Source organism: Leptodactylus fuscus, chromosome 3 (assembly GCF_031893055.1).
Source record: "Leptodactylus fuscus isolate aLepFus1 chromosome 3, aLepFus1.hap2, whole genome shotgun sequence".
Classification (NCBI taxonomy): domain Eukaryota; kingdom Metazoa; phylum Chordata; class Amphibia; order Anura; family Leptodactylidae; genus Leptodactylus; species Leptodactylus fuscus.
Window position 1 is genome coordinate 177242767 of NC_134267.1, and position 27091 is coordinate 177269857.

The following is a 27091-nucleotide window of genomic DNA, read 5'->3' on the forward strand; positions in this document are numbered from 1 at the left end:
AAAACATAACTTTTACTAATATTTGTTTTAAAATTGGCCTAAATAAAATGATAACACAATTGCAGTATGACTTCACTATTATCAGGCAACAATTAGTATTTTTATTGCCTTCCCTATACAGTCATCTACAAAATAACTTTTTCCCATATGTAGCTCTCAGATAGTTTGTTGAGAACCACACAGTTTACCCCTTGATATCTGGGTACTAACAAATGCAGAGACCAGAGACCCAGTAGCAGTAGTAGTGGCAGTACAGAGGTACCGTGTCCCACCATCAGGGGCACGGGAATTGCAGTTTTAACTGCAGAGACATCGTTTCCCATATCAATATCCTCCTGATGAGCTAGTTACCCTAGCGAAACGCTGCATAGAGGAGAAACCAGGGACCTCTAAAGCAAATGGGGAGGACCTGGTAACTTAGTATAGCAGAGTAATTGGAGACTAAATAACTCTGGGGCCGTGTTGCATCTGGGCTCCTATGAGGCTGTAAGGTAAACAGTTTGACTAACACTACACAGGGAGAGATGAAACTACGGCTTGTGGCTAGGCTGCAGTGCTAGGAAGTGCTCCAGACCTTATTATTGGTATACTGTGGATGCAATGCTAAATACAGGCTCCACAATATAGAAATACCTAGCAGCATATGTGAACATCACTGCAAAACGTTGTGACTGGTATACTGTGGATGCAATGCTAAATCTAGGCTCCACAATATAGAAATACCTAGCAGCATATGTGAACATCACTGCAAAACGTTGTGATTAGAGATGAGCGAACAGTGTTCTATCGAACACATGTTCGATCGGATATCAGGGTGTTCGCCATGTTCGAATCGAATCGAACACCACGTGGTAAAGTGCGCCAAAATTCGATTCCCCTCCCACCTTCCCTGGCGCCTTTTTTGCACCAATAACAGCGCAGGGGAGGTGGGACAGGAACTACGACACTGGGGGCATTGAAAAAAATTGGAAAAAGTCATTGGCTGCCGAAATCAGGTGACCTCCATTTTAGACGAATAGTGGATTTCAAATCCGGGTCATATGAGAATGTGAACTTTGTGACTATGAGACAGGGATAGCTGTACAGGCAGGGATAGCTAGGGATAACCTTTATTTAGGGGGGAATGTTATTAAAAATAACTTTTTGGGGCTCTATCGGGTGTGTAATTGTGATTTTTGTGAGATAAACTTTTTCCCATAGGGATGCATTGGCCAGCGCTGATTGGCCGAATTCCGTACTCTGGCCAATCAGTGCTGGCCAATGCATTCTATTAGCTTGATGAAGCAGAGTGTGCACAAGGGTTCAAGCGCACCCTCGGCTCTGATGTAGCAGAGCCGAGGCTGCACAAGGGTTCAAGCGCACCCTCGGCTCTGATGTAGGAGAGCCGAGGGTGCACTTGAACCCTTGTGCACCCTCAGCTCTGCTACATCAGAGCCGAGGGTGCGCTTGAACCCTTGTGCACACTCTGCTTCATCAAGCTAATAGAATGCATTGGCCAGCGCTGATTGGCCAATGTATTCTATTAGCCTGATGAAGTAGAGCTGAATGTGTGTGCTAAGCACACACATTCAGCTCTACTTCATCGGGCTAATAGAATGCATTGGCCAGCGCTGATTGGCCAGAGTACGGAACTCGACCAATCAGCGCTGGCTCTGCTGGAGGAGGCGGAGTCTAAGATCGCTCCACACCAGTCTCCATTCAGGTCCGACCTTAGACTCCGCCTCCTCCGGCAGAGCCAGCGCTGATTGGCCGAAGGCTGGCCAATGCATTCCTATGCGAATGCAGAGACTTAGCAGTGCTGAGTCAGTTTTGCTCAACTACACATCTGATGCACACTCGGCACTGCTACATCAGATGTAGCAATCTGATGTAGCAGAGCCGAGGGTGCACTAGAACCCCTGTGCAAACTCAGTTCACGCTAATAGAATGCATTGGCCAGCGCTGATTGGCCAATGCATTCTATTAGCCCGATGAAGTAGAGCTGAATGTGTGTGCTAAGCACAAACATTCAGCACTGCTTCATCACGCCAATACAATGCATTAGCCAGTGCTGATTGGCCAGAGTACGGAATTCGGCCAATCAGCGCTGGCTCTGCTGGAGGAGGCGGAGTCTAAGGTCGGACCTGAATGGAGACTGGTGTGGAGCGATCTTAGACTCCGCCTCCTCCAGCAGAGCCAGCGCTGATTGGTCGAGTTCCGTACTCTGGCCAATCAGCGCTGGCCAATGCATTCTATTAGCCCGATGAAGTAGAGCTGAATGTGTGTGCTTAGCACACACATTCAGCTCTACTTCATCAGGCTAATAGAATACATTGGCCAATCAGCGCTGGCCAATGCATTCTATTAGCTTGATGAAGCAGAGTGTGCACAAGGGTTCAAGCGCACCCTCGGCTCTGATGTAGCAGAGCCGAGGCTGCACAAGGGTTCAAGTGCACCCTCGGCTCTCCTACATCAGAGCCGAGGGTGCGCTTGAACCCTTGTGCAGCCTCGGCTCTGCTACATCAGAGCCGAGGGTGCGCTTGAACCCTTGTGCACACTCTGCTTCATCAAGCTAATAGAATGCATTGGCCAGCACTGATTGGCCAGAGTACGGAATTCGGCCAATCAGCGCTGGCCAATGCATTCTATTAGCCCGATGAAGTAGAGCTGAATGTGTGTGCTTAGCACACACATTCAGCTCTACTTCATCAGGCTAATAGAATACATTGGCCAATCAGCGCTGGCCAATGCATTCTATTAGCTTGATGAAGCAGAGTGTGCACAAGGGTTCAAGCGCACCCTCGGCTCTGATGTAGCAGAGCCGAGGCTGCACAAGGGTTCAAGTGCACCCTCGGCTCTCCTACATCAGAGCCGAGGGTGCGCTTGAACCCTTGTGCAGCCTCGGCTCTGCTACATCAGAGCCGAGGGTGCGCTTGAACCCTTGTGCACACTCTGCTTCATCAAGCTAATAGAATGCATTGGCCAGCACTGATTGGCCAGAGTACGGAATTCGGCCAATCAGCGCTGGCCAATGCATTCTATTAGCCCGATGAAGTAGAGCTGAATGTGTGTGCTAAGCACACACATTCAGCACTGCTTCATCACGCCAATACAATGCATTAGCCAGTGCTGATTGGCCAGAGTACGGAATTCGGCCAATCAGCGCTGGCTCTGCTGGAGGAGGCGGAGTTTAAGATCGCTCCACACCAGTCTCCATTCAGGTCCGACCTTAGACTCCGCCTCCTCCAGCAGAGCCAGCGCTGATTGGCCGAATTCCGTACTCTGGCCAATCAGCACTGGCTAATGCATTGTATTGGCTTGATGAAGCAGTGCTGAATGTGTGTGCTTAGCACACACATTCAGCTCTACTTCATCGGGCTAATAGAATGCATTGGCCAGCGCTGATTGGCCGAATTCCGTACTCTGGCCAATCAGCACTGGCTAATGCATTGTATTGGCTTGATGAAGCAGTGCTGAATGTGTGTGCTTAGCACACACATTCAGCTCTACTTCATCGGGCTAATAGAATGCATTGGCCAATCAGCGCTGGCCAATGCATTCTATTAGCGTGAACTGAGTTTGCACAGGGGTTCTAGTGCACCCTCGGCTCTGCTACATCAGATTGCTACATCTGATGTAGCAGTGCCGAGTGTGCATCAGATGTGTAGTTGAGCAAAACTGACTCAGCACTGCTAAGTCTGCATTCGCATAGGAATGCATTGGCCAGCCTTCGGCCAATCAGCGCTGGCTCTGCCGGAGGAGGCGGAGTCTAAGGTCGGACCTGAATGGAGACTGGTGTGGAGCGATCTTAGACTCCGCCTCCTCCAGCAGAGCCAGCGCTGATTGGCCGAATTCCGTACTCTGGCCAATCAGCACTGGCTAATGCATTGTATTGGCTTGATGAAGCAGTGCTGAATGTGTGTGCTTAGCACACACATTCAGCTCTACTTCATCGGGCTAATAGAATGCATTGGCCAATCAGCGCTGGCCAATGCATTCTATTAGCGTGAACTGAGTTTGCACAGGGGTTCTAGTGCACCCTCGGCTCTGCTACATCAGATTGCTACATCTGATGTAGCAGTGCCGAGTGTGCATCAGATGTGTAGTTGAGCAAAACTGACTCAGCACTGCTAAGTCTGCATTCGCATAGGAATGCATTGGCCAGCCTTCGGCCAATCAGCGCTGGCTCTGCCGGAGGAGGCGGAGTCTAAGGTCGGACCTGAATGGAGACTGGTGTGGAGCTATCTTAGACTCCGCCTCCTCCAGCAGAGCCAGCGCTGATTGGTCGAGTTCCGTACTCTGGCCAATCAGCACTGGCCAATGCATTTCTATGGGGAAAAGTTAGCTTGCGAAAATCGCAAACTGACAGGGATTTCCATGAAATAAAGTGACTTTTATGCCCCCAGACATGCTTCCCCTGCTGTCCCAGTGTCATTCCAGGGTGTTGGTATCATTTCCTGGGGTGTCATAGTGGACTTGGTGACCCTCCAGACACGAATTTGGGTTTCCCCCTTAACGAGTTTATGTTCCCCATAGACTATAATGGGGTTCGAAACCCATTCGAACACTCGAACAGTGAGCGGCTGTTCGAATCGAATTTCGAACCTCGAACATTTTAGTGTTCGCTCATCTCTAGTTGTGATGAATGGAGCTATTTAAGGTCTGGCTGGGACCTGTTGTGCCACAGCCAGCCTTGCATATGTAGTATATAGACCACAGAGCTTTCATTCACCTGGTGGGAGATGTTGATTGCTACCTGATCAACTGGGTCTCTGGTCTCTGCATTTGTTAGTACCCAGATATCAAGGGGTAAACTGTGTGGTTCTCAACAAACTATCTGAGAGCTACATATGGGAAAAAGTTATTTTGTAGATGACTGTATAGGGAAGGCAATAAAAATACTAATTGTTGCCTGATAATAGTGAAGTCATACTGCAATTGTGTTATCATTTTATTTAGGCCAATTTTAAACAAATATTAGTAAAAGTTATGTTTTAGTATTTACTCCTACAGTGATCTAGTTTAGTATATTGGCAGATACATTTCTAACATTAAAATATGGATGAACTGCATTGGTCTCTTACCCAACCTACTGATCCATTTTTAATACTGCCGCTTGAATGTAAGTCCGTTTTGATGGATGTTAAAAACAGATCCCATTGATTTGTATTAGGTCTATCAGGACATGAAAATGGGCAAAAATAGAACATTAACCAAAGGGAAAAATGGACAGCACTCTCGAGGGGAGGTTGTTGGGTGCACAATTCCAGGGAGGACTGGCTGGACTCCTCCAAAATACATGTAACACTAGAAAAAGGATGGACAGCACTCCAAATGGTTTCTTTTGAGCTTGCTTATTTTTATTACAATATATCAAAATCCATGTATAATAAGAATCCACATTGTAATTTCACAAGAACAGAGAAGTTTAGGACGTAGTCAATAAGTAATGTTTCGGGTCATGAACGCCCCTTCATCAGGCATAATGAAAGTATGAATAAGGATAAGGCTGAAAAATGAGGCAGGGCTCATAGTAGACAACCTAGAGATACCTGTGATGCAACCGCTACAGACGCTTCTCCCTTGCATCACATGACTACTCTAGGTGGTCTACTAGGGACCCTGCCTCATTTTTTCAGTGTTATTGTTAGGGAATTACTAGTTTAGCAATTCCCCAGTGCTGATGCTGAAGCCTGGGAGGAAGGGAAAGATAGAGACAGTGAGTCCTAAACTCTACCCAGCCCTTGTCCCTACCTACTTGCCACAACTGTCCTAATGACAGGGACAACTGGGTGACAGTCCCTTCTCTAAATAAATGTAAACACTAAGTGTGGACAAGACAACACAACACATAAAAGTTGTGAGCAAACCAAGAAAGACAAAGCAGTAACAAATCATAATCCAAAAGAGTAGTCAAAAGCCAAAAAGCAGAGGTCAGTAAATACAATAAAGAGCAAGGAGAAACGCTTAACAAGAACAGAGTCACAATAACCAGCAATCATGTGTGGACTGATGACCAGTTTAAGGAAGTCCAGAACCCATTCCAGGCTTGATTAGCAAATAGGCTGTCAATCACCAGCACACAAAAGTTAACTCCATAGTAACCAGAGGACAAATAGCACTGGCTGAGCTGACACACTGCAACAAATCCGCTTCTGTGCTATAACAACAGGAGCAGATGATCATATATGGACACCCCTCCTGCGCCATAGCATGCGGCCGGAGGATGACACAGAGGCATGAACAGGCAGGGATGTTACACTTACCCCTTATACCTTCATTTTGCCTGATGAAGGTTATTCTTGGCCTGAAACATCGCTTATTGACTCTGTGCTAAAGTTTTCTGTTCTTGCAAAATTCTCTGATCTTATCATACAAGGATTCTGATCTATTATAATAAAAATAAGCAAAATTTGGACAATGGACAATTGAATACACCAGCAGGCTTTCATTGGTCTGAAAATGGCCATGCAAAGAACAGACATCACATGGCTGGTTTTTTTTTTGTTTTTTTTACTGACGTGCACATAAGAGATAAGAGTGCATCTATACATTTAGGTTTTTGTATGCAGATTTTGGAGTAAAAACCAGATATCGATTGAAAAAAATATACAAAGATTAGCATCAGTACTTTACGTTCTCTTTCCTTTTATGATCCACACCTGAGTTTAGCATCAAAAACCCCATTCAATAATGTAGGTAGTCTACTGGAAAGTCAGCTTTACTTGTGATTCTAGTTACTTTGTTTTGTATGAAATTTCCTAATAGTAATAAGGAATTAATAATAAAAAATGATTACACTTATGATCTAGCTCTTCAGTCAGACTTCTGCTGGCAGGATATGTCAACACTTCATTATTAGAGGATGTTCTTTTTGAGGACATTTAATGTTAGATACACATTTGCTATATTCATTATAAAACGTGGCCCTTGAGATGAATGTGTTGTGTATGGTGTACAGTCCAGCACTTCACTTACTTAGTGATTTATACAGAGTTCATCACTTTCCCTATTCTTCACATATGACTTTCTATGAGCAGAATCTAATGTGTGCTGCGTATATGATGCACGTTCATTTCCTACATTAATACTTCTTGATTGACCTCTTGTACTTGTTAATCCCCCTTCACCGTTCCAGGCTTTGTTGTGAGGCTCATAAATGGCTTATGATTTGTTTTCACATACATCTTGTACTGCCTGGACTCTGCCCAATGATAACCTCATTCATTGCTCACAGATGTGGAGTCTCTTCATAAACAAGTTACTGTTCTGCTGAAAACAAACCTACATTCAGAGACGGGTTTCATAGATGTTCAAGTTGTGTTTTCATAAGATCCTCCAATGGTTCACTGACAATTTTACTCCTTAGGGAATGTCTCCATAGAACTACCTTAAAGTGAATGTCCACCCTTGAATGTTATTGTATTTTTTAGTTAGTTTTTACATATGTGCGGATTAATATATTAAAATCTAAGTGGTTGGCACTTTGTCAGATACAGAGCCCACAATGTTCTGTATAGTCATAGACTTAAAGAAGAGCTTTCACCGCCTCCACCATTATCAAGCCATTGCATTCTTCATTAGACGCCTCTACACTGATTCTGGTGCAGTTGTAATTTTTTTACTGACATTAAAAAGGTATAATTCTTGGCACACACTGAATTTGCTTCAAATATAGCTGTTATTCACAATTAGGGTTGAGCGATCGTGTTCGGAAAGGAACGGAGTCCGATCGGCGATCGAGAAAATTTGACGATCGCGATTGGAATTCCGAACACGATCTTATTAGGTGGGTTCGAGATCGGTGATTATTTCCCACAATGCTTTGCTACTGACCAATCATTGTGGGAAAAGCTAACAATGTTAGCCTTCACACTGAGTATACGCTCCGCTCATTCTGAGCAGAGTGTATACTCAGTGTGAAGGCTCCGCTGCGGTTCCATAGGAATGAATGGAAGCAGCCGGCACACAGCCTTAACCCCTGCGCAGCGGCTGCGTCCATTCATTCTAATGGGAGACTAGCTAACATCTCCTTCAGAGATGGCTGGTCCAGTGCCCGTTGTTCTCGTTCTTCTTCGCCTCACTGCCCCCACCTCCCAGGTTAGTGTTAAAGAGCTAGGAAGAAGGCGGGGCTTGTGGCTTAGGAGAGTGTGGGCGGATACTGGGAGGGAAAACTTCACGTCTCCCTGCCCTGTACCCACTCACACTCTCCTAACCTGGGAGGCGGGGGCAGCAAGGCGAAGAAGACCAAGAACACTGGGCACCAGACCAGCCATCTCTGCAGGTAAGTGGACACCAGGGGGGACTAAGTAGCCAGAGGATTAAAAAAAAATCCTCTGGCTACTTAGTGATTAAAAAAAATAACGACACAGCGTGGATTCTAACAATTAAAGTGTTAAATTATTAGATTCCATGCTGTATAGTGAATAGGATTGTTTTTAAAATCCGATCTCCGATTAGTAAAAAAATCCCATTGATTTGCATTGGGATCGGAATTGGGATCGAGATCGGGTTCAAATGAAAACTGATCGGAAATCGGATTTCAAAATCGATCCTGAAAAGTCAAGATCCGCTCAATCCTATTCACAATGTTTCTGATCCTATTTCCACATTTATTTATTTTTTTAATGTGGGTGGAGCCTTCACAACCCAACTAACTTTACAATACTGACACCAGAAAACGGGTGAAAGTAAATCTAAGCTAGTGGCATAAGTTTTTGGTGCATGGATCATCCAAGATTCACCAAAATCATAGGGATAAGCCTATTCTGGAGCTTCTTATGCCAGTGCTACCTATCATTAAGACTGGCATACTACATACAAATCTTAATAAATTTGGCGCTATTGCAATCAATAATAATATAATGTAGTATGAAATCATCTTCTAAACTACATATTGGTGGCTGCAGCTAGCGTGTGGCAAAGAGTGTCTGTTTGGAATGGAGTACATTGGAGCGCTATGTATCTGCAAACCATTCTTTTCACTGTATATGAATGCAAAGTCTAATGGTCTTTCCTACACAGAGAGGTGCAGTAAAAAAAGTACACCAGACAGTATACGATATTTACAGAAATATATGGCCGATGTACTATATGTCTAACATGACATATGTAAATGAAGTATATGTATTTGGCTGTGTAGAAGACAGCATACTATATGTTGGGGAATATTCTTGACATATACAACAGCTGTAGCAATTGGCTCTATGGACAGGGGAGGAGAAGAAGAGACACAGAAATTTGAGGATGTTTAAGTGAGTCATTCTTTTAGGAAAAGGTGGTATAGTAATTCCTGATAAGCCAGCTGTTTTATGACAAAGAATTGTTTCTCTGTATTGCAGATGTCTCCATATTTGAGGGGCTCTACTTTTGATCCCCCCTCCCTTCTCCATAGAGTTCTATGTACAGATTTGATCTGTAATAGAAGCAAATAAATAAATAAACAGGCACTTTTCTTAAAGTATATTACAAAGCGTATTATCTTCACCTGCATTAAGGATTTATGAAATAAAAAAAGGTTTATTTTAGCCTAACAGTCTGTATATTGTATAAAGCTCCTGCAAATACTGTAGACAGTACCAAACTGAACTTTATTTATGTTACTGTGAAAACCAACAGGAGTCCTAGTATTACATCCCAAATAGGACTGTAAAATATGGTACAATGCACGTGACCTGACTATGGTATAATAGGGGATTACAAATTTGTACAGTTTTCTTATATATTTATTTTCTTTTTAGCAATGTTTTTATTGAGTTTTATAGCAAATGATTAACAGTTTCTTTCTTTCTGTCTTATAAATATTCTTCTTATCCTTTTCTTTATGTGACAGTATACCGGAAGTGATCTTAAATGGGTTGATGGAGGAAAACCACTATTCAAAGTATCAACAGTCATTGTATCAACTGTGTATACTCAGGTGAGAGACTCTCTTGCAATGCTTCCACTTCTGATGATACAAGGTACACATAGGAAAGCATTGAATTCTTGACATTTTTTCCATTTTAGGATCCATATCTAAACAACTTTTACCAGCAATGCCAAAAACGGGAACATGACCTTTCAAAGCCTCTGTCCCACAACTTCCTGGTGTCTTGTAAGGTATGGCTAGACCATTTTGCTAGTTCCCTCATTTATATACTAGACTTCATTCATCTTTGGTCAGTATCTCTAGCTATCTATAGACTTGATACATGTTTAGTAGGTTGGAAATTCCAACTACAGCAGATGATTGGCTATAAGTGTTATAAGATCAATGTCACATAGAAGTGCTTGTTGGGTGAAATGTATTCAATGCATTCTTTCATGCCAAAAACGCCTACTTTATTTTTACTCCTTTTGTGGAATGTAGAAAACACGTTATACCCTAGATAAAAAAAATAATATAAGGCAGCTGTTAAATAAATTTTTTATAATTTCTTTTTTTTTAAATTGTTGTTATTCTTTGCTGTAATTATTCTTTGTTACCATGGCATGTGGGCTCTAGTCAGGTTATTATACGGTTAGGCCATATTTCTGCACACATTGCCAAAAAGAAGTCCCCAAACCTGGACATGATATAACATGACACCTCCAGAGCAGAAATCACCAGTCCACTGCCTTTACTCTCCCGTTAATCTGTCCACTAGTTGGATAATGATCTCAGAAAGCCATGTATTAAGCAATATCACCACAAACTGCAGAATTCTGAACATGAATTAAGGTTTTTGTTTATTTTGTTTTCAAAAGGTAAGTTGTAATATTTATTATGATTTTTCTGTTCCTAGAATCTGCTGAATATTGAGAAGATCCACATGGTTATAAGCTTTCTCCCTGTGTTGTTCAATCAACTCTTCAATGTACTCACAAAAAATGATGATAATGTGATCACAGTTACTACCAGGTAATATTATTTATGTTGTCTGTTCTATAGACATTTCAGTCATTGTTATAAGCTCTTATAAGGTGGTTGTTCAGGATTAGAAGGAATAATACACCTTAAATAGCTGAGCATTGTATGTGCACTAAATAAGAAAAGGGGAGAAAGAAATCAAATGCCTGATCCTTATCATCCCAAATACTGCATCAGGTGACTGTTGGGAATCCCCATACATATTTCGTGGTCATCCTAACCCAGTGGTGGCGAAACCTTTACAGACTGAGTGCCCAAACTGTAACCAAAAACCCACTAATTTATCACAAAGCACCAACATGGCAATTTAACCTTAATACTGTCCAGATCCACAATTGTGGACAGTTACGGACCCGCAAAATATGGTCTTGTGAATGGGGCTTTACAGAGCTTTCAATAATACAAACAGCTTTCTACTGAAAAGTAAAAGTTTGTATTCGGTTTACTTTCAAACAATTAATGTTCACTATTTACATTGCACAGTATCAGTTTTATAGTAACCTTGCAATGTGATAGTAATATCAAACATCTGCTATAAAAATAATGTTTGATATAAATAGTGAAGGACCCCCACACAGTACAATTTTCTCCACAGTGGCTCCCCACACAATACAATCTGCTCCACAGTGGCCCCCACATAGTACCATCTGCTCCACAGTGACCCTTCACACAGTATATGCTCCACAGTGGCCCCCACACGGTATAATATGCTCCATAGTGGCCCTCTCACAGTATTATGTGCTCCACAGTGCCACCCACAGAGTGTAATATACTGCACAGTGGCCTAAACAGTATAATATAGAAGAGCAGCCGAACAGCCTCCTTCCACCACAAAGCAGCTCTGATAATTGATGTCATCATACCTGCATCAGGGCAGAGGTTTCAATCGTCTGTCAGTGTAAGCCGCGGTCCTGAAAGAAGGGCTCACTGGGAGATATAGGACACCTGTCCCAGATTCCACGTTAGCGAGCAATCCAGTAGCCTGGCTGAAGAGACAGCACGCCTGCCCACAGAGAGGGCTCTGAGTAACCCCCTGTGTGCATGCCATAGGTTCACTACCATGGTCAGTTGACTCAGCCTATACACCTATATATATGTACACCCTATATATCTAATGTTTATGGCAAACTTTACTTATGTCACAGAATAAGGATCATGTACATAATGATATACACATGGAAAATAGAAAACACAAAGCATAATGCAGTCACAATACATAGATAATGATGAACAGTAATACCTTTACCTACAGATGACAAAATAATGATATCACAGCAGCAATATACAGTAATGATCAAAATTAAGTATGCCTTTTGCCTTTAGGCATAATGACCATGGGAGTGGTAACTGTGACTTTACACTAGTAATAAAAATAGTGATGTCACAGTTCATTAATTATCCCAGTACATTTAGGGAGCATTCACACGGAGTAATGCGGCACGCAATTTGTGCGGCATAAACGCGGCTCAAACGCGACCGCAAACAAGCGCTGTTAAACACGCGGCGCAAACGCGCCAAATTGCGTGCCGCGTTACTCCGTGTGAATGCTCCCTTATGTGCAAAGCGAAGACACAATGCACAGATAATGCTGTAAACCCATGAAGTCACAGTGCATAGATAATAAATACAATGATGTCATAATACAGTTATAAACCCAGTGAGGACACTATGCACAAATAATGCTGTAAATACAGGGATGACACAATACACAGATAATAAATACAGTGATGTCACAATACAGAGAGTATGTATACTATTCCTGCAGTGCAGGGCTAATAAACACAGTGATACAATAGCCCACTAATGAATACAGTAAAGGCATAATGCAGAGATAATAAATATAGTGACTTCACAGCATAGAGACAATAAAAGTGATATATCTCCCAGTTATAATACAAGCAGAGCAGGTGAAATTACAGCAGAAGAGTAATAATCTCATTAATGTCATAATTCAGGAATTGTGCACACTGCAAAGTTACAGAACAATATTTGGATAATAAACTATAGAAAGTAATTAGAGATGAGCGAACACTAAAATGTTCGAGGTTCGAAATTCGATTCGAACAGCCGCTCAATGTTCGTGTGTTCGAACGGGTTTCGAACCCCATTATAGTCTATGGGGAACAGATACTCGTTAAGGGGGAAACCCAAATCCGTGTCTGCAGGGTCACCAAGTCCACTATGACACCCCAGGAAATGATGCCAACACCTCTGGAATGACACTGGGACAGCAGGGGAAGCATGTCTGGGGGCATCTAACACACCAAAGACCCTCTATTACCCCAACATCACTGCCTAACAACTACACACTTTACACATTCAAAAAAACCTCTATCAAAGTGGGAAAATACCTGGAAACCTTCTTTACTCCCCAAATGCATGGACACAAACCCCAATTTAAGCTCAACAAACAGTAACAACCACCCCTTTAAATCACGTTCCCCATGACAACCACAAATGAAATAGGCAATGGGAATTCCAAAAGCCCTCACCCTTAACTGTCATTTTGAGTGTGTGTGTGTGTGTGTGTGTGTGTGTGTGTGTGTGTGTGTGTGTGTGTGTGTGTGATGTGGTAAGACCTTCCAAAATTCACTTTTCTAGCCCTTAACATGAGCCCTTCCAAACAAAGTTACATGACCTTAAGCTGAGCTACCAGCAGAGATTGAGGCCCTTGGCATGAGTAGAGCCTTGCACCAGCAGTGTTTTTGGCACTTAGGGTGAGTTGAGCCTTGTACCAGCGTGTGTCCCTTAATATCAGGCGGGCCCTAAGTTCTGCGCTTTGCAAAAAAGTTCCACATTAACTAGGCTGAATGGTACAAAGATTAGTAGGCCCGAGAACCAGGAACAGGTCTTGCAATGGCTGTCGGATAACGTTTAAAGCACATTGTCCACCAGCCAGTCAGCCTCTACCTCCTCTTACCCAACAGTCTTGTCCTCCTTCCACCCAAAATTCCCAATCTTCCCAGAACAATAACCCCAACTGTCCCTGCTCCCCAGAGCTGTTCTCCCTTCCTTTGACTGTACCGCAACCTGCCCCTCCATTTCACGATTCCACGGACCTAACAGACGAGTATCTGTGTCCAGATGCTCAAACACTAGAGTCTCCTCCATTCCATCTCCGGTCGATTTGGTGGCGGATGACCAGCAACCCACCCTCATCGACGACGATGAGACGCAGTTGCTGTCAGGGCAGCCAGTTGACATGCGCATTTTGCAGGAGGAGGAGGCGAGACAGGAGTTGGAAGAGGAGGTGGTGGACGACGAGGACACCGACCCCACCTGGACAAGGCGGATGTCAAGCTGGGAAAGTAGTGTGGATGTTGAGGCAGGTGCAGCACCAAAAAGGGTAGCTAGAGGCAGAGACATGTCCAGAGGCAGAGGTCAGCTGCTTTGCCGAAGCCAGGCCAGACCCGGAATGTCCGAAGATGTTCCCTTTTGTACCCAGCCCAGAAAAACTCCCCCATCGAGGGCACGTTTCTTGAAGGTGTAGAGTTTTTTCAAGGAATGCGCCGAGGACAGATATAGTGTCGTCTACACAATTTGCCTCTCGAAATCGAGTAGGGGCCCTGAGAAGAGCAACCTGTCCACCACTTCAATGCACCGTCATTTGGAATCCAAGCAATGGAATCAGTGGCAGGCAGCAACGGCAGGACAAACGTCGCCCGCCGTTCATGCCACTGCCTCTGCTCACAGTGCTGGCGATGCACTCCAGAGGACGAGCCAGGACATCACTTCATCTGCCTCCGCCACTTTGTTGACTTCTCCCTCATCCTCCCCTGTTTCTGTCTTATCTCCTTCTCCTGCACCATCAAAGGCACCATCAGGCGCTTCTTTACAACAACCCACCATCTCTCAGACATTGGAGCGCCGGCAGAAATACACCGCTAACCACCCACCCACGCAAGCCTAGAACGCCAATATCGCTAAACTGCTGGCCCAGGAGAGGTTGGCGTTCCGGCTTGTTGAAACTCCCGCCTTCCCGGACCTGATGGCAACTGTGGCACCTCACTATGCTGTCCCTAGCCGTCTCAACTTCTCCCGGTGTGGCGTCCCCGCCTTGCACCAGCACGTGTCACTCAACATCAGGTGGGCCCTTAGTTCCGTGCTTTGCTGCAAGGTCCACTTGACCACCGACACTTGGACAAGCGCCTGTGGTCAGGGATGCTGCAGTGCTTATCTTTAATGACAGGCAGGGTGAATGTGGTGGAGTCTGTTCCCCGGGTGCAAACTGGGGTGGCCTATCTCCTCTCCCAGGCCAAAATTCATGGCAGGAGTAGACTGAAACCCTACGACGCTGCAACCTCCACCACAGCTACTAGCGGCAAACGCTAAAACACTGGTGTGGGGAGACGTCAGCAGGCGGTGCTGAAGCTCATCAGCTTGGGGGACAGACAGCACAGTGCCTCCGAGGTCAGGGATGCCATCCTGGCTGAGATGGCATTTTTTTTTCCCTGCTACACCTGGGGCCTGGCATTTTTACGCCTGTGATAATGGCTGGAACCTGGTAGCGGCTCTGGAGCTTGCCAGCCTCCAACACGTTCCATGTTTGGCCCACGTCTAACCTAGTGGTGCAAAGTTTTTTAAAAACATACCCAAATGTACCGAAGCTACTGTTGAAAATGCGGCACTTGTGCGCCCACTTTTGCAAGTGCACAGGAGTCGCTGCTAGCCTAAAAACACTCTAGCAAGGCCTACATCTGTCCAAACACAGGCTGTTGTCCGTCATTCACACACGCTGAAACCCTACAATACCATATCTTGAGCAGGGTGTGTGAGCTGCACAGACCTTTGATGGAGTTCCATCTACAAAACCCAAGGGTTCCTCAAAGTCAGCTCCCAAAGTTTCTGCACCATGAGTTTCCAGGGGTGGCAGAGTTATGGCTAGGGGCAGAGGCATGGATAGGGATGATGTCTAGGGGCAAAAGCAGTGTGGATGTGGAGGCAAGCTAAGCAGGAAAAACTGGGGGTACAAGCTAAGGCATGGACTGGGGTGATGTCTAGGGGCAAAAGCAGTGTGGATGTGGAGGCAAGCTAAGCAGGAAAAACTGGGGGTACAAGCTAAGGCATGGACTGGGGTGATGTCTAGGGGCAAAAGCAGTGTGGATGTGGAGGCAAGCAAAGCAGGGAAAATGGTGGCTAGAGGCAAAGGGATGTCCATAGGCAGCAAGGGCAAAGATGCAAAACTCTCCCGTTTCAAGAATTTTCCTGACTTGTCTCCCCACAAAACATTCCTGGGAGGAGGGCTGAAACACCACCCTCCTCCTCCTCCGCTGTTAGATTGACCCCAGCTACGAGCTGAAAACGCTGCAACACTGGTGTGGGGAGACGTCAGCAGGCTGGGCTGAAGCTCATCAGCTTGGGAGACGGACAGCACACTGCCTCTGAGGTCAGGGATGCCATCCTGGATGAGATGGCAATTTGTTTATCCCCGCTGCTCCTGGGGCCAGGCTTTTTTGTCTTGTTGGAGGGCTCTGGAGCTTGCCAGCCTCCAACACGTTCCATGCCTGGCCCACGTGTTCAATGTAGTGGTTCAATGATTTTTAAAAACATACCCCAAATTAGCTGAGCTAAGGGTGAAAGTGCGGCACTTGGACACCCACTTTCCCAAGTCTACAGTACCTGGAGCTAGCCGCAATACACTCCAGCAAGGCCTACATCTGCCTGAAGCACCTACTGTTGTGCGAGGTCACCACACGCTCTAACCCTAGATACCGTATGTTCAGCAGGGTGTGTGAGCAGCAGAGACCTTTGATGGAGTACCAGCTACAAAACCCAAGGGTTCCTCAGAGTCAGCTCTCTCACTTTCTGCACCATGAGTTTCCATGGGTGGCAGACTTATGGCTAGAGGCACAGGCATGGATAGGGGTGATGTGTAGGGGCAAAAGCAGTGTGGATGTGGAGGCAAGCTAAGCAGCAAAAACTGGGGGTACAAGCAGCCGGTGGCATCATCACTGACAAGCACAGCTGTCTGTCAGCTGACAGGCTGACTTTCACCAAAATGAACAGACAATGGATAGACTCATCATATACATGTCAGTTACATGACAAATTTAGTGCAATTTGCAAGTCCAAGATGGTTTGGAGATCTGCGGAGAGGAATCTCACCACCTCTTGCGGGTGCCATCATTTGGAAGGCAAGCCCTGGGCTCAGTGGGTGAGAGCAAGCGCAGGATAATCGTCGTTTGGCCTGGCGGCCACTGCCTCTCCCACTGTTGACAGGGCTGGCGCTGCAGTCCAGACCAGCAGCCAGGACACCTCCACATCTGCCTCTGACACTTTGGGGAGTTCACCCTTATCCTCACCTTTTCCTGCCATTTCTCCTTTTGCCCGCGCCATCATGTGCCTCTTCCCAGCAACTCCCCATCTCCCAAGCCTTTCATTTCATGCTAAAGTACAGCGCAACCCACCCACATGCCCAAGGCTTCAACGGCCTCATCTCAAGAAATCTGGCCCAGGAGATGTTGGAATCCCGGCTGGGGGACACTCTGCCCTTTTTGGGCAGAGTGTCTACTGCGCCACCGCACTGTGCCGTCCACACCAGCACTTTCCCCCAAACATGAGGCGGTCCCTAAATTCAGCGCTTAGCCCTAAAGTTCCATGTGACCAGTTACGAATGGACAAGTGCATGCGGACAGGGACGCTACCTTTCAATTTGGGCACAGTGGTTGAATGTAGTTGAGGCGTGGACCGGGTCGCAAAATGTGGTGGCCTGACTTGTCTCCCCACACAACATTCCTGGGAGGAGGGCTGAAACACCACCCTCCTCCGCTGTTAAATTGACCCCAGCTACGAGCTGGAAACGCTGCAACACTGGTGTGGGGAGACGTCAGCGGGCCGTGCTGAAGCTCATCAGCTTGGGGGCCAGACAGCACACTGCCTACAAAGTGAGTCATGCCATCCTCGATGAGACGGCAATGTGGTTTTTGCCACTGCACCTGGGCCCAGGCATGTTGTCATGTGTGATAATGGCCGTAACCTGGGATTGGCTCTGTAGCTTGGCAGCCTGCAACATATTCCATGCCTGGGCCACGTTTTTAACTCATTGCTGCTAATCTTTTGAAAAAGGTACCCCAATGTTCCTGAGCTACTGGTGAAAGTGTGGCGCTTGTGCGGATAGTTTTTAAAGTCTATAGTTGCCGCTGCTAGCCTCTATGCACTCCTACAACGCCTGTACCTGCTGGAACAACGGCTGTTGTGCGACGTCTCCACACTGCTGGCACTAAACATATCATGTGTTGAGCAGAGTGTGTGAGCAGCACAGACCTTTGATGTAGTTCCAACTCCAAAACCCTCGGGTTCGTCAAAGTCAACTCCCTCAGTTGCTCAACCATGAGTGGCCATGGGTGGCAGACTTATGTGAAATCCCATCCCATCCATTGCACTGGACATGAAACATTAGCATGCGCTCAGCACAACTTCGGATATGGCAGCTGCGTTAAGCAGGGTGCAGGGTGCAGGGTACAACACAGACCAGGCCCGAGCACCAGGAACAGGTGTTAGAAATACTGCAGCATCTGCCATTTCCTTCCAATTTTGGGGTTTTGGACCCGCCACCGACTTGTCTGGACCTAAGTGGGGATCATGAGACACAGTTGCCATCAAGGCAAGCTGTGGTCATGTGCGGTTTGCAGTAAGGGGGCAGTGCGCAATTGGAAGAGGAGTTGGTGGATGACGAGGCCACCGACCCCACATGGACAGGGGTGATGTCTAGGGGCTAAAGCAGTGTAGATGTAGAGGGAAGCTAAATCAACAAAAAACCTGGGTAGAAGCAAAGGCATAAACTGGGGTGATGTTTAGGGGCTAAAGCAGTGTAGATGTGGAGGGAAGCTAATTCAACAAAAAAACAGGGTAGAAACAAAGGCATAAACTGGGGTGATGTTTAGGGGTGAAAGCAGTGTAGATGTGGAGGGAAGCTAAGCAGCAAAAACAGTGGGTAGAAGCAAAGGCATAAACTGGGGTGATGTTTAGGGGTGAAAGCAGTGTAGATGTGGAGGGAAGCTAAGCAGCAAAAACAGTGGGTAGAAGCAAAGGCATGCAAAACTCTACCCTGTTGGAAGACTTATTCCTAGGTCTGGAACACGTTAATGGCCCCCCTGGACAAATTACTGCCACTCAGGGGCCTAGTGTCACCAGGAGGGACAAGTATAGGCGCATGTTGTGGGAATACCTGGCCGACACCAGCTCTGTCCTCTCCGATCCCTCTGTGCTCTACAGCCTACACTTATTTTCTCATCTTTTTTTCTGAACTGCACATCTCTTGCCTGCTTCCTTTGGGATCTTAGAAATGGTGGTCCACTTCCACAGATGGTAACTTCAATAGACAGTGTAACGGGAGTAGCTGAGGGATCGCTGTCTTAACCACTTTTTGGCACAAAATTAACTTCCAAAGCCAAATATGGTGCAAGTATATGATGCAAGGACACCTACACACCTATCTCTGACACATTGGGGAGTTCACCCTCATGCGCCCTTTTGGCCTGCACCATCATGCGCCTCTTCCCAGCCACTCCACATTTCCCAAGCTTTTCATTGCAGGCAGAAGTACAACACAACCCACCCCCATGCCCAAGCCTTTAACAGCCTCATCGATAAACTGCTGGCCCTGGAGATGTTGGTGTTTGTTTATGCTTCTGGAGACCCAGGCCTTCCGTCAGCAGATGGCAGCTGGGGCACCTCCCTATGCTGGGCCAAGCCGTTACTACTTCTCTTGGTGTGCTGTCCCTGCCTTGCGCCTGCATGTGTCCCATAACATCAGTCGGGCCCAGAGCTCTGCGCTTTTCTGCAAGGTCCACTTGACCACCGACACATGGACAAGCGCCTGTGGTCAGGGATGCTGCAGTGCTTATCTTTAATGACAGGCAGGGTGAATGTGGTGGAGTCTGTTCCCCGGGTGCAAACTGGGGTGGCCTATCTCCTCTCCCAGGCCAAAATTCATGGCAGGAGTAGACTGAAACCCTACGAAGCTGCAAGCTGCAATAATACTGGATTTTTACAAGCCTCGAACCCCGGTCTAAGTCTAATGTCTGTTCCTTTCTTATATAAGGGGAGAGGGAAAAAAAATTACTTCAGTGATACGTTTAGCGTACATAGACTGACTATTAATGTGTATCCCACTTAGTGTTGTTAGGGTTACACACCGTCACAACCTGGCTAAAGCTTCTATAGCTGTTAATAAAGTCAACATAACTTTACGGTATCCAAAAAGACAGCTGGTACCGACAGAGAGCAAGACAAATGTCAACCAAAGCTGTGAGCTCTGAACACCCACAGTGACTTTGGCGTCATCATCATTATAAGGGAGCGGGTGGTAATAAATAACTTGGCAGTGCCTAAAACCCAAAAAGCTTATACAACTATATTTACATTAAGATACACAAATGACACTTTTCAGTAGCATGTCATGAGACAAGCTGATAAGCTCTTCCTTTGTGCAGTGCTATTTGAAAGTTAAACGCTACCTTTATTTTAATTCTGGAGAAGGTGCAGACATTAGATTTAGAACATGTTGTCTTCATTGTCCAAATCCTCTATATAGGTAATGTGTTTTTCGGGCCGAGCTGTCTGGGAACGAGCTGGTGCAGCACTGACAACCTGGGTGAATATGGCAAGAGCCTGAGATGTAGGGTGAATGAATCCCCAAATTATTTGTGGAATTCCCAGTGAGACAATGGCACTATCTACCAGTAGCAAAAATTGTGGGTGCACGTAACCCCAATATATTCTTTGAATTACCAGTCAGACAATGGCACTATATACCAGTAGTAAAAATTGTGGGTGCACATAACCCCAATATATTCTTTGAATTCCCAGTGAGACAATGGCACTGTATAGCAGTAGCAAAAATTGTGGGTGCACGTAACCCCCATATATTCTTTGAATTCCCAGTCAGACAATGGCACTATATACCAGTAGTAAAAATTGTGGGTGCACATAACCCCAATATATTCTTTGAATTCCCAGTGAGACAATGGCACTGTATAGCAGTAGCAAAAATTGTGGGTGCACGTAACCCCCATATATTCTTTGAATTCCCAGTCAGACAATGGCACTATATACCAGTAGCAAAAATTGTGGGTGCACGTAACCCCAATATATTCTTTGAATTACCAGTCAGAAACTGGCACTATATAGCAGTAGCAAAAATTGTGGGTGCACATAACCCCAATATAATCTTTGAATTCCCAGTGAGACAATGGCACTGTATAGCAGTAGCAAAAATTGTGGGTGCACGTAACCCCCATATATTCTTTGAATTCCCAGTCAGACAAAGGCACTGTATACCAGTAGTAAAAATTGTGGGTGCACATAACCCCAATATATTCTTTGAATTCCCAGTGAGACAATGGCACTGTATAGCAGTAGCAAAAATTGTGGGTGCACGTAACCCCCATATATTCTTTGAATTCCCAGTCAGACAATGGCACTGTGTACAAGTAGTAAAAATTGTGGGTGCACATAACCCCAATATATTCTTTGAATTCCCAGTGAGACAATGGCACTGTATAGCAGTAGCAAAAATTGTGGGTGCACGTAACCCCCATATATTCTTTGAATTCCCAGTCAGACAATGGCACTATATACCAGTAGTAAAAATTGTGGGTGCACATAACCCCAATATATTCTTTGAATTCCCAGTGAGACAATGGCACTGTATAGCAGTAGCAAAAATTGTGGGTGCACGTAACCCCCATATATTCTTTGAATTCCCAGTCAGACAATGGCACTATATACCAGTAGCAAAAATTGTGGGTGCACGTAACCCCAATATATTCTTTGAATTACCAGTCAGAAACTGGCACTATATAGCAGTAGCAAAAATTGTGGGTGCACATAACCCCAATATAATCTTTGAATTCCCAGTGAGACAATGGCACTGTATAGCAGTAGCAAAAATTGTGGGTGCACGTAACCCCCATATATTCTTTGAATTCCCAGTCAGACAATGGCACTATATACCAGTAGTAAAAATTGTGGGTGCACATAACCCCAATATATTCTTTGAATTCCTAGTGAGACAATGGCACTGTATAGCAGTAGCAAAAATTGTGGGTGCACGTAACCCCCATATATTCTTTGAATTCCCAGTCAGACAATGGCACTGTATACCAGTAGTAAAAATTGTGGGTGCACATAACCCCAATATATTCTTTGAATTCCCAGTGAGACAATGGCACTGTATAGCAGTAGCAAAAATTGTGGGTGCACGTAACCCCCATATATTCTTTGAATTCCCAGTCAGACAATGGCACTGTATACCAGTAGTAAAAATTGTGGGTGCACATAACCCCAATATATTCTTTGAATTCCAAGTGAGACAATGGCACTGTATAGCAGTAGCAAAAATTGTGGGTGCACGTAACCCCCATATATTCTTTGAATTCCCAGTCAGACAATGGCACTATATACCAGTAGTAAAAATTGTGGGTGCACATAACCCCAATATATTCTTTGAATTCCCAGTGAGACAATGGCACTGTATAGCAGTAGCAAAAATTGTGGGTGCACGTAACCCCCATATATTCTTTGAATTCCCAGTCAGACAATGGCACTATATACCAGTAGTAAAAATTGTGGGTGCACATAACCCCAATATATTCTTTGAATTCCCAGTGAGACAATGGCACTGTATAGCAGTAGCAAAAATTGTGGGTGCACGTAACCCCCATATATTCTTTGAATTCCCAGTCAGACAATGGCACTATATACCAGTAGCAAAAATTGTGGGTGCACGTAACCCCAATATATTCTTTGAATTACCAGTCAGAAACTGGCACTATATAGCAGTAGCAAAAATTGTGGGTGCACATAACCCCAATATAATCTTTGAATTCCCAGTGAGACAATGGCACTGTATAGCAGTAGCAAAAATTGTGGGTGCACGTAACCCCCATATATTCTTTGAATTCCCAGTCAGACAATGGCACTATATACCAGTAGTAAAAATTGTGGGTGCACATAACCCCAATATATTCTTTGAATTCCCAGTGAGACAATGGCACTGTATAGCAGTAGCAAAAATTGTGGGTGCACGTAACCCCCATATATTCTTTGAATTCCCAGTCAGACAATGGCACTGTATACCAGTAGTAAAAATTGTGGGTGCACATAACCCCAATATATTCTTTGAATTCCCAGTGAGACAATGGCACTGTATAGCAGTAGCAAAAAATGTGGGTGCACGTAACCCCCATATATTCTTTGAATTCCCAGTCAGACAATGGCACTGTATACCAGTAGTAAAAATTGTGGGTGCACATAACCCCAATATATTCTTTGAATTCCCAGTGAGACAATGGCACTGTATAGCAGTAGCAAAAATTGTGGGTGCACGTAACCCCCATATATTCTTTGAATTCCCAGTCAGACAATGGCACTGTATACCAGTAGTAAAAATTGTGGGTGCACATAACCCCAATATATTCTTTGAATTCCAAGTGAGACAATGGCACTGTATAGCAGTAGCAAAAATTGTGGGTGCACGTAACCCCCATATATTCTTTGAATTCCCAGTCAGACAATGGCACTGTATACCAGTAGTAAAAATTGTGGGTGCACATAACCCCAATATATTCTTTGAATTCCCAGTGAGACAATGGCACTGTATAGCAGTAGCAAAAATTGTGGGTGCACGTAACCCCCATATATTCTTTGAATTCCCAGTCAGACAATGGCACTGTATACCAGTAGTAAAAATTGTGGGTGCACATAACCCCAATATATTCTTTGAATTCCCAGTGAGACAATGGCACTGTATAGCAGTAGCAAAAATTGTGGGTGCACGTAACCCCCATATATTCTTTGAATTCCCAGTCAGACAATGGCACTGTATACCAGTAGTAAAAATTGTGGGTGCACATAACCCCAATATATTCTTTGAATTCCCAGTGAGACAATGGCACTGTATAGCAGTAGCAAAAATTGTGGGTGCACGTAACCCCCATATATTCTTTGAATTCCCAGTCAGACAATGGCACTGTATACCAGTAGTAAAAATTGTGGGTGCACATAACCCCCATATATTCTTTGAATTCCCAGTGAGACAATGGCACTGTATAGCAGTAGCAAAAATTGTGGGTGCACGTAACCCCCATATATTCTTTGAATTCCTAGTCAGACAATGGCACTATATACCAGTAGCAAAAATTGTGGGTGCACGTAACCCCAATATATTCTTTGAATTACCAGTCAGAAACTGGCACTGTATAGCAGTAGCAAAAATTGTGGGTGCACGTAACCCCCATATATTCTTTTAATTCCCAGTCAGACAATGGCACTGTATACCAGTAGTAAAAATTGTGGGTGCACATAACCCCAATATATTCTTTGAATTCCCAGTGAGACAATGGCACTGTATAGCAGTAGCAAAAATTGTGGGTGCACGTAACCCCCATATATTCTTTGAATTCCCAGTCAGACAATGGCACTGTATACCAGTAGTAAAAATTGTGGGTGCACATAACCCCCATATATTCTTTGAATTCCCAGTGAGACAATGGCACTGTATAGCAGTAGCAAAAATTGTGGGTGCACGTAACCCCCATATATTCTTTGAATTCCCAGTCAGACAATGGCACTATATACCAGTAGCAAAAATTGTGGGTGCACGTAACCCCAATATATTCTTTGAATTACCAGTCAGAAACTGGCACTATATAGCAGTAGCAAAAATTGTGGGTGCACATAACCCCAATATAATCTTTGAATTCCCAGTGAGACAATGGCACTGTATAGCAGTAGCAAAAATTGTGGGTGCACGTAACCCCCATATATTCTTTGAATTCCCAGTCAGACAATGGCACTATATACCAGTAGTAAAAATTGTGGGTGCACGTAACCCCAATATATTCTTTGAATTCCCAGTCAGACAATGGCACTATATACCAGTAGCAAAAATTGTGGGTGTATATAGCCCCAATTCTATTGCTAGGGGACTTGCAGGGTATTTCTGAGGTGAAGGTGGGGGGGCACACTGTTGGAACGGGGATTTGGGGTGTATATATGGGGTATACGGGAATACACTGTCAGTGTGTTCCATTCAGGATCCTGGGAAAGCTGGGTTGCGGCGATTGAGCCCGTCAGTGCCACGTTACACTGAGAAGCTTCTCCCTGGAATTGAAGTTATATGTAAGCCCAATATATTCTTTGAATTCCCAGTCAGACAATGGCACTATATGGCAGTAGCAAAAATAGTGGGTGTATATAGCCCCAATTCTATTGCTAGGGGACTTGCAGGGTATTTCTGGGGTGAAGGTGGGGGGGCACACCGTTGGAACGGGTATCGGGGGTATATATCGGGTATACGGGAATACACTGACAGTGTATTCCATTCAGGATCCGCGGAAAGCTGGGTTGCGGCGATTGAGCCCGTCAGTGCCACGTTACACTGACAAGCTTCTCCCTGGAATTTAGCTCTTATAAGAACTGTTGGTTGTCTTCTCCTTCCTATCCTAGCCTGTCCCTGCCTACCCAGAATCTAAGCCCTAGCTAACTGGACGGAAACCTCCGTCCCCGGTGAATTGCAAGCTCAGAATGACGCGAAGCTGGGCGTCGCTGTTCTTTTAAATTAGAGGTCACATGTTTTCGGCAGCCAATGGGTTTTGCCTACTTTTCTCAACGTCACCGGTGTCGTAGTTCCTGTCCCACCTACCCTGCGCTGTTATTGGAGCAAAAAAGGCGCCAGGGAAGGTGGGAGGGGAATCGAGTAATGGCGCACTTTACCACGCGGTGTTCGATTCGATTCGAACATGCCGAACAGCCTAATATCCGATCGAACATGAGTTCGATAGAACACTGTTCGCTCATCTCTAAAAGTAATATGAATGGGATATTGCACAAAGTGATGCCCCAGTATGGAAATAATATTCCCGCTGATGTTACAGAACTCAGACAAGAAACTTAGTGATGTCACAGATAATAGTAACTGAAGTACAAACTGAATTAGCACAGTAATGTCACATTACAGGGGTCATATAGACATTGATGTCACAGCATGGAGATAAGAGATGTGTCATTCCCTTTAACTCTCTGGATGGGGTACAGTTACCCCTTGTGCCCCTTCTATAGACCTAGGGAGATATGTATAGCAACAACCTATTCTAGATTTATCCCATTGTTGAGTGCTGTTGAGATCAGCCAAAGATTTTTAACACACGGCATATTAAAAAAAATAGATTGCTTCATGACTCTTTTATTAAAGTGAAAGCACTTACAATAAATCATGTGGTATATTAAGAAATATTATGAAATTTGGGTATTTGGAGAAATTCCATAGTATAATGTGATTATCCAGATTGCTTTATTTGAATACCAATAGTACAGCAGAGAAGAAGTGGTCAAATAAAAGTTCCTGCTGGTTCTTTGTACCTCTATTCTAATAATGGAGTACTGACAAAGGAAACCATAAAACCATCCATCAGTACAGGCCTTAAAACTCACAGACTATGGACGGCCATAAACAGTAACATTATTTTCCATATAACTATTGCAGGGAATTCTACACTAAGAATCATTATAAGTCATTTGACAATGACATTCTAATAATACCAAAATCTTATATTTAAAGCAACATTTACCGTAGTTTCTTTTTATTTTTTTATGCAGTTTCGATGATACGAGACATCAAATTTCCTGCATAAATATACTGTAGATTTTAGATTGTAGATTGTAGAAATTAACATCCTGAATGCCTGTGCCCAGCATTAGAAGGTGTTTAGGAGCCTAGTGTCTACTGCAGACCTGGGCAATGTGCCACCCGCGGGCCACATCCGGCCCGCTGACTGCTTCTATCCAGCCCGCATAGCTAGTGGAAGGTTTTTGAAGGACCTGTGATGATGTCATCACAGCCTAGATAGGCTATGACTTGTTGGTGGGCGGAGCCACATGGGACTGTGTGCTTTCTGCAAGCTGCTGGCAATGGAGGCTGCTGGATGATAAAGAGAGAAGAGACAGCATGTGTGAGCAAGAGGGGGGAACTAGGGGCAGATGTAGGGGGGCAGTTACACTGAATGCACATGAAGGGGGGACATTAAACTAGGGGTCAGATGCAGGGTGACATTAAACTAGGGGGCAGATGGAGGAGGATATTAAACCATGGGGATAGCTGGAGGGGGACATGTCTGCCTCTAGTTGCCACCAGTTTAATGTCCCCTCTAGTTTCTACTGGTTTATACTGGGGCACCAGGAGAGGGACTTAATACTGTGGAACATTTGGAGGAAAATGTT

The 27091-nt window shown here is 44.8% G+C and overlaps 1 protein-coding gene across 4 annotated transcripts in view; it reads left to right on the forward strand.

Moving 5' to 3' along the window:
* Nucleotides 1–27091, forward strand: part of DOCK10 (dedicator of cytokinesis 10) — a 225709-nt gene that overhangs the window by 134071 nt on the left and 64547 nt on the right. For all 4 annotated transcript variants that reach the window (XM_075268832.1, XM_075268834.1, XM_075268833.1 and 1 more), the window contains exons 22-24: nt 9812–9898; nt 9988–10080; nt 10746–10861. In XM_075268832.1, the coding sequence (XP_075124933.1) occupies nt 9812–9898; nt 9988–10080; nt 10746–10861 (296 nt within the window). The remainder of the gene's footprint in view (nt 1–9811; nt 9899–9987; nt 10081–10745; nt 10862–27091) is intronic.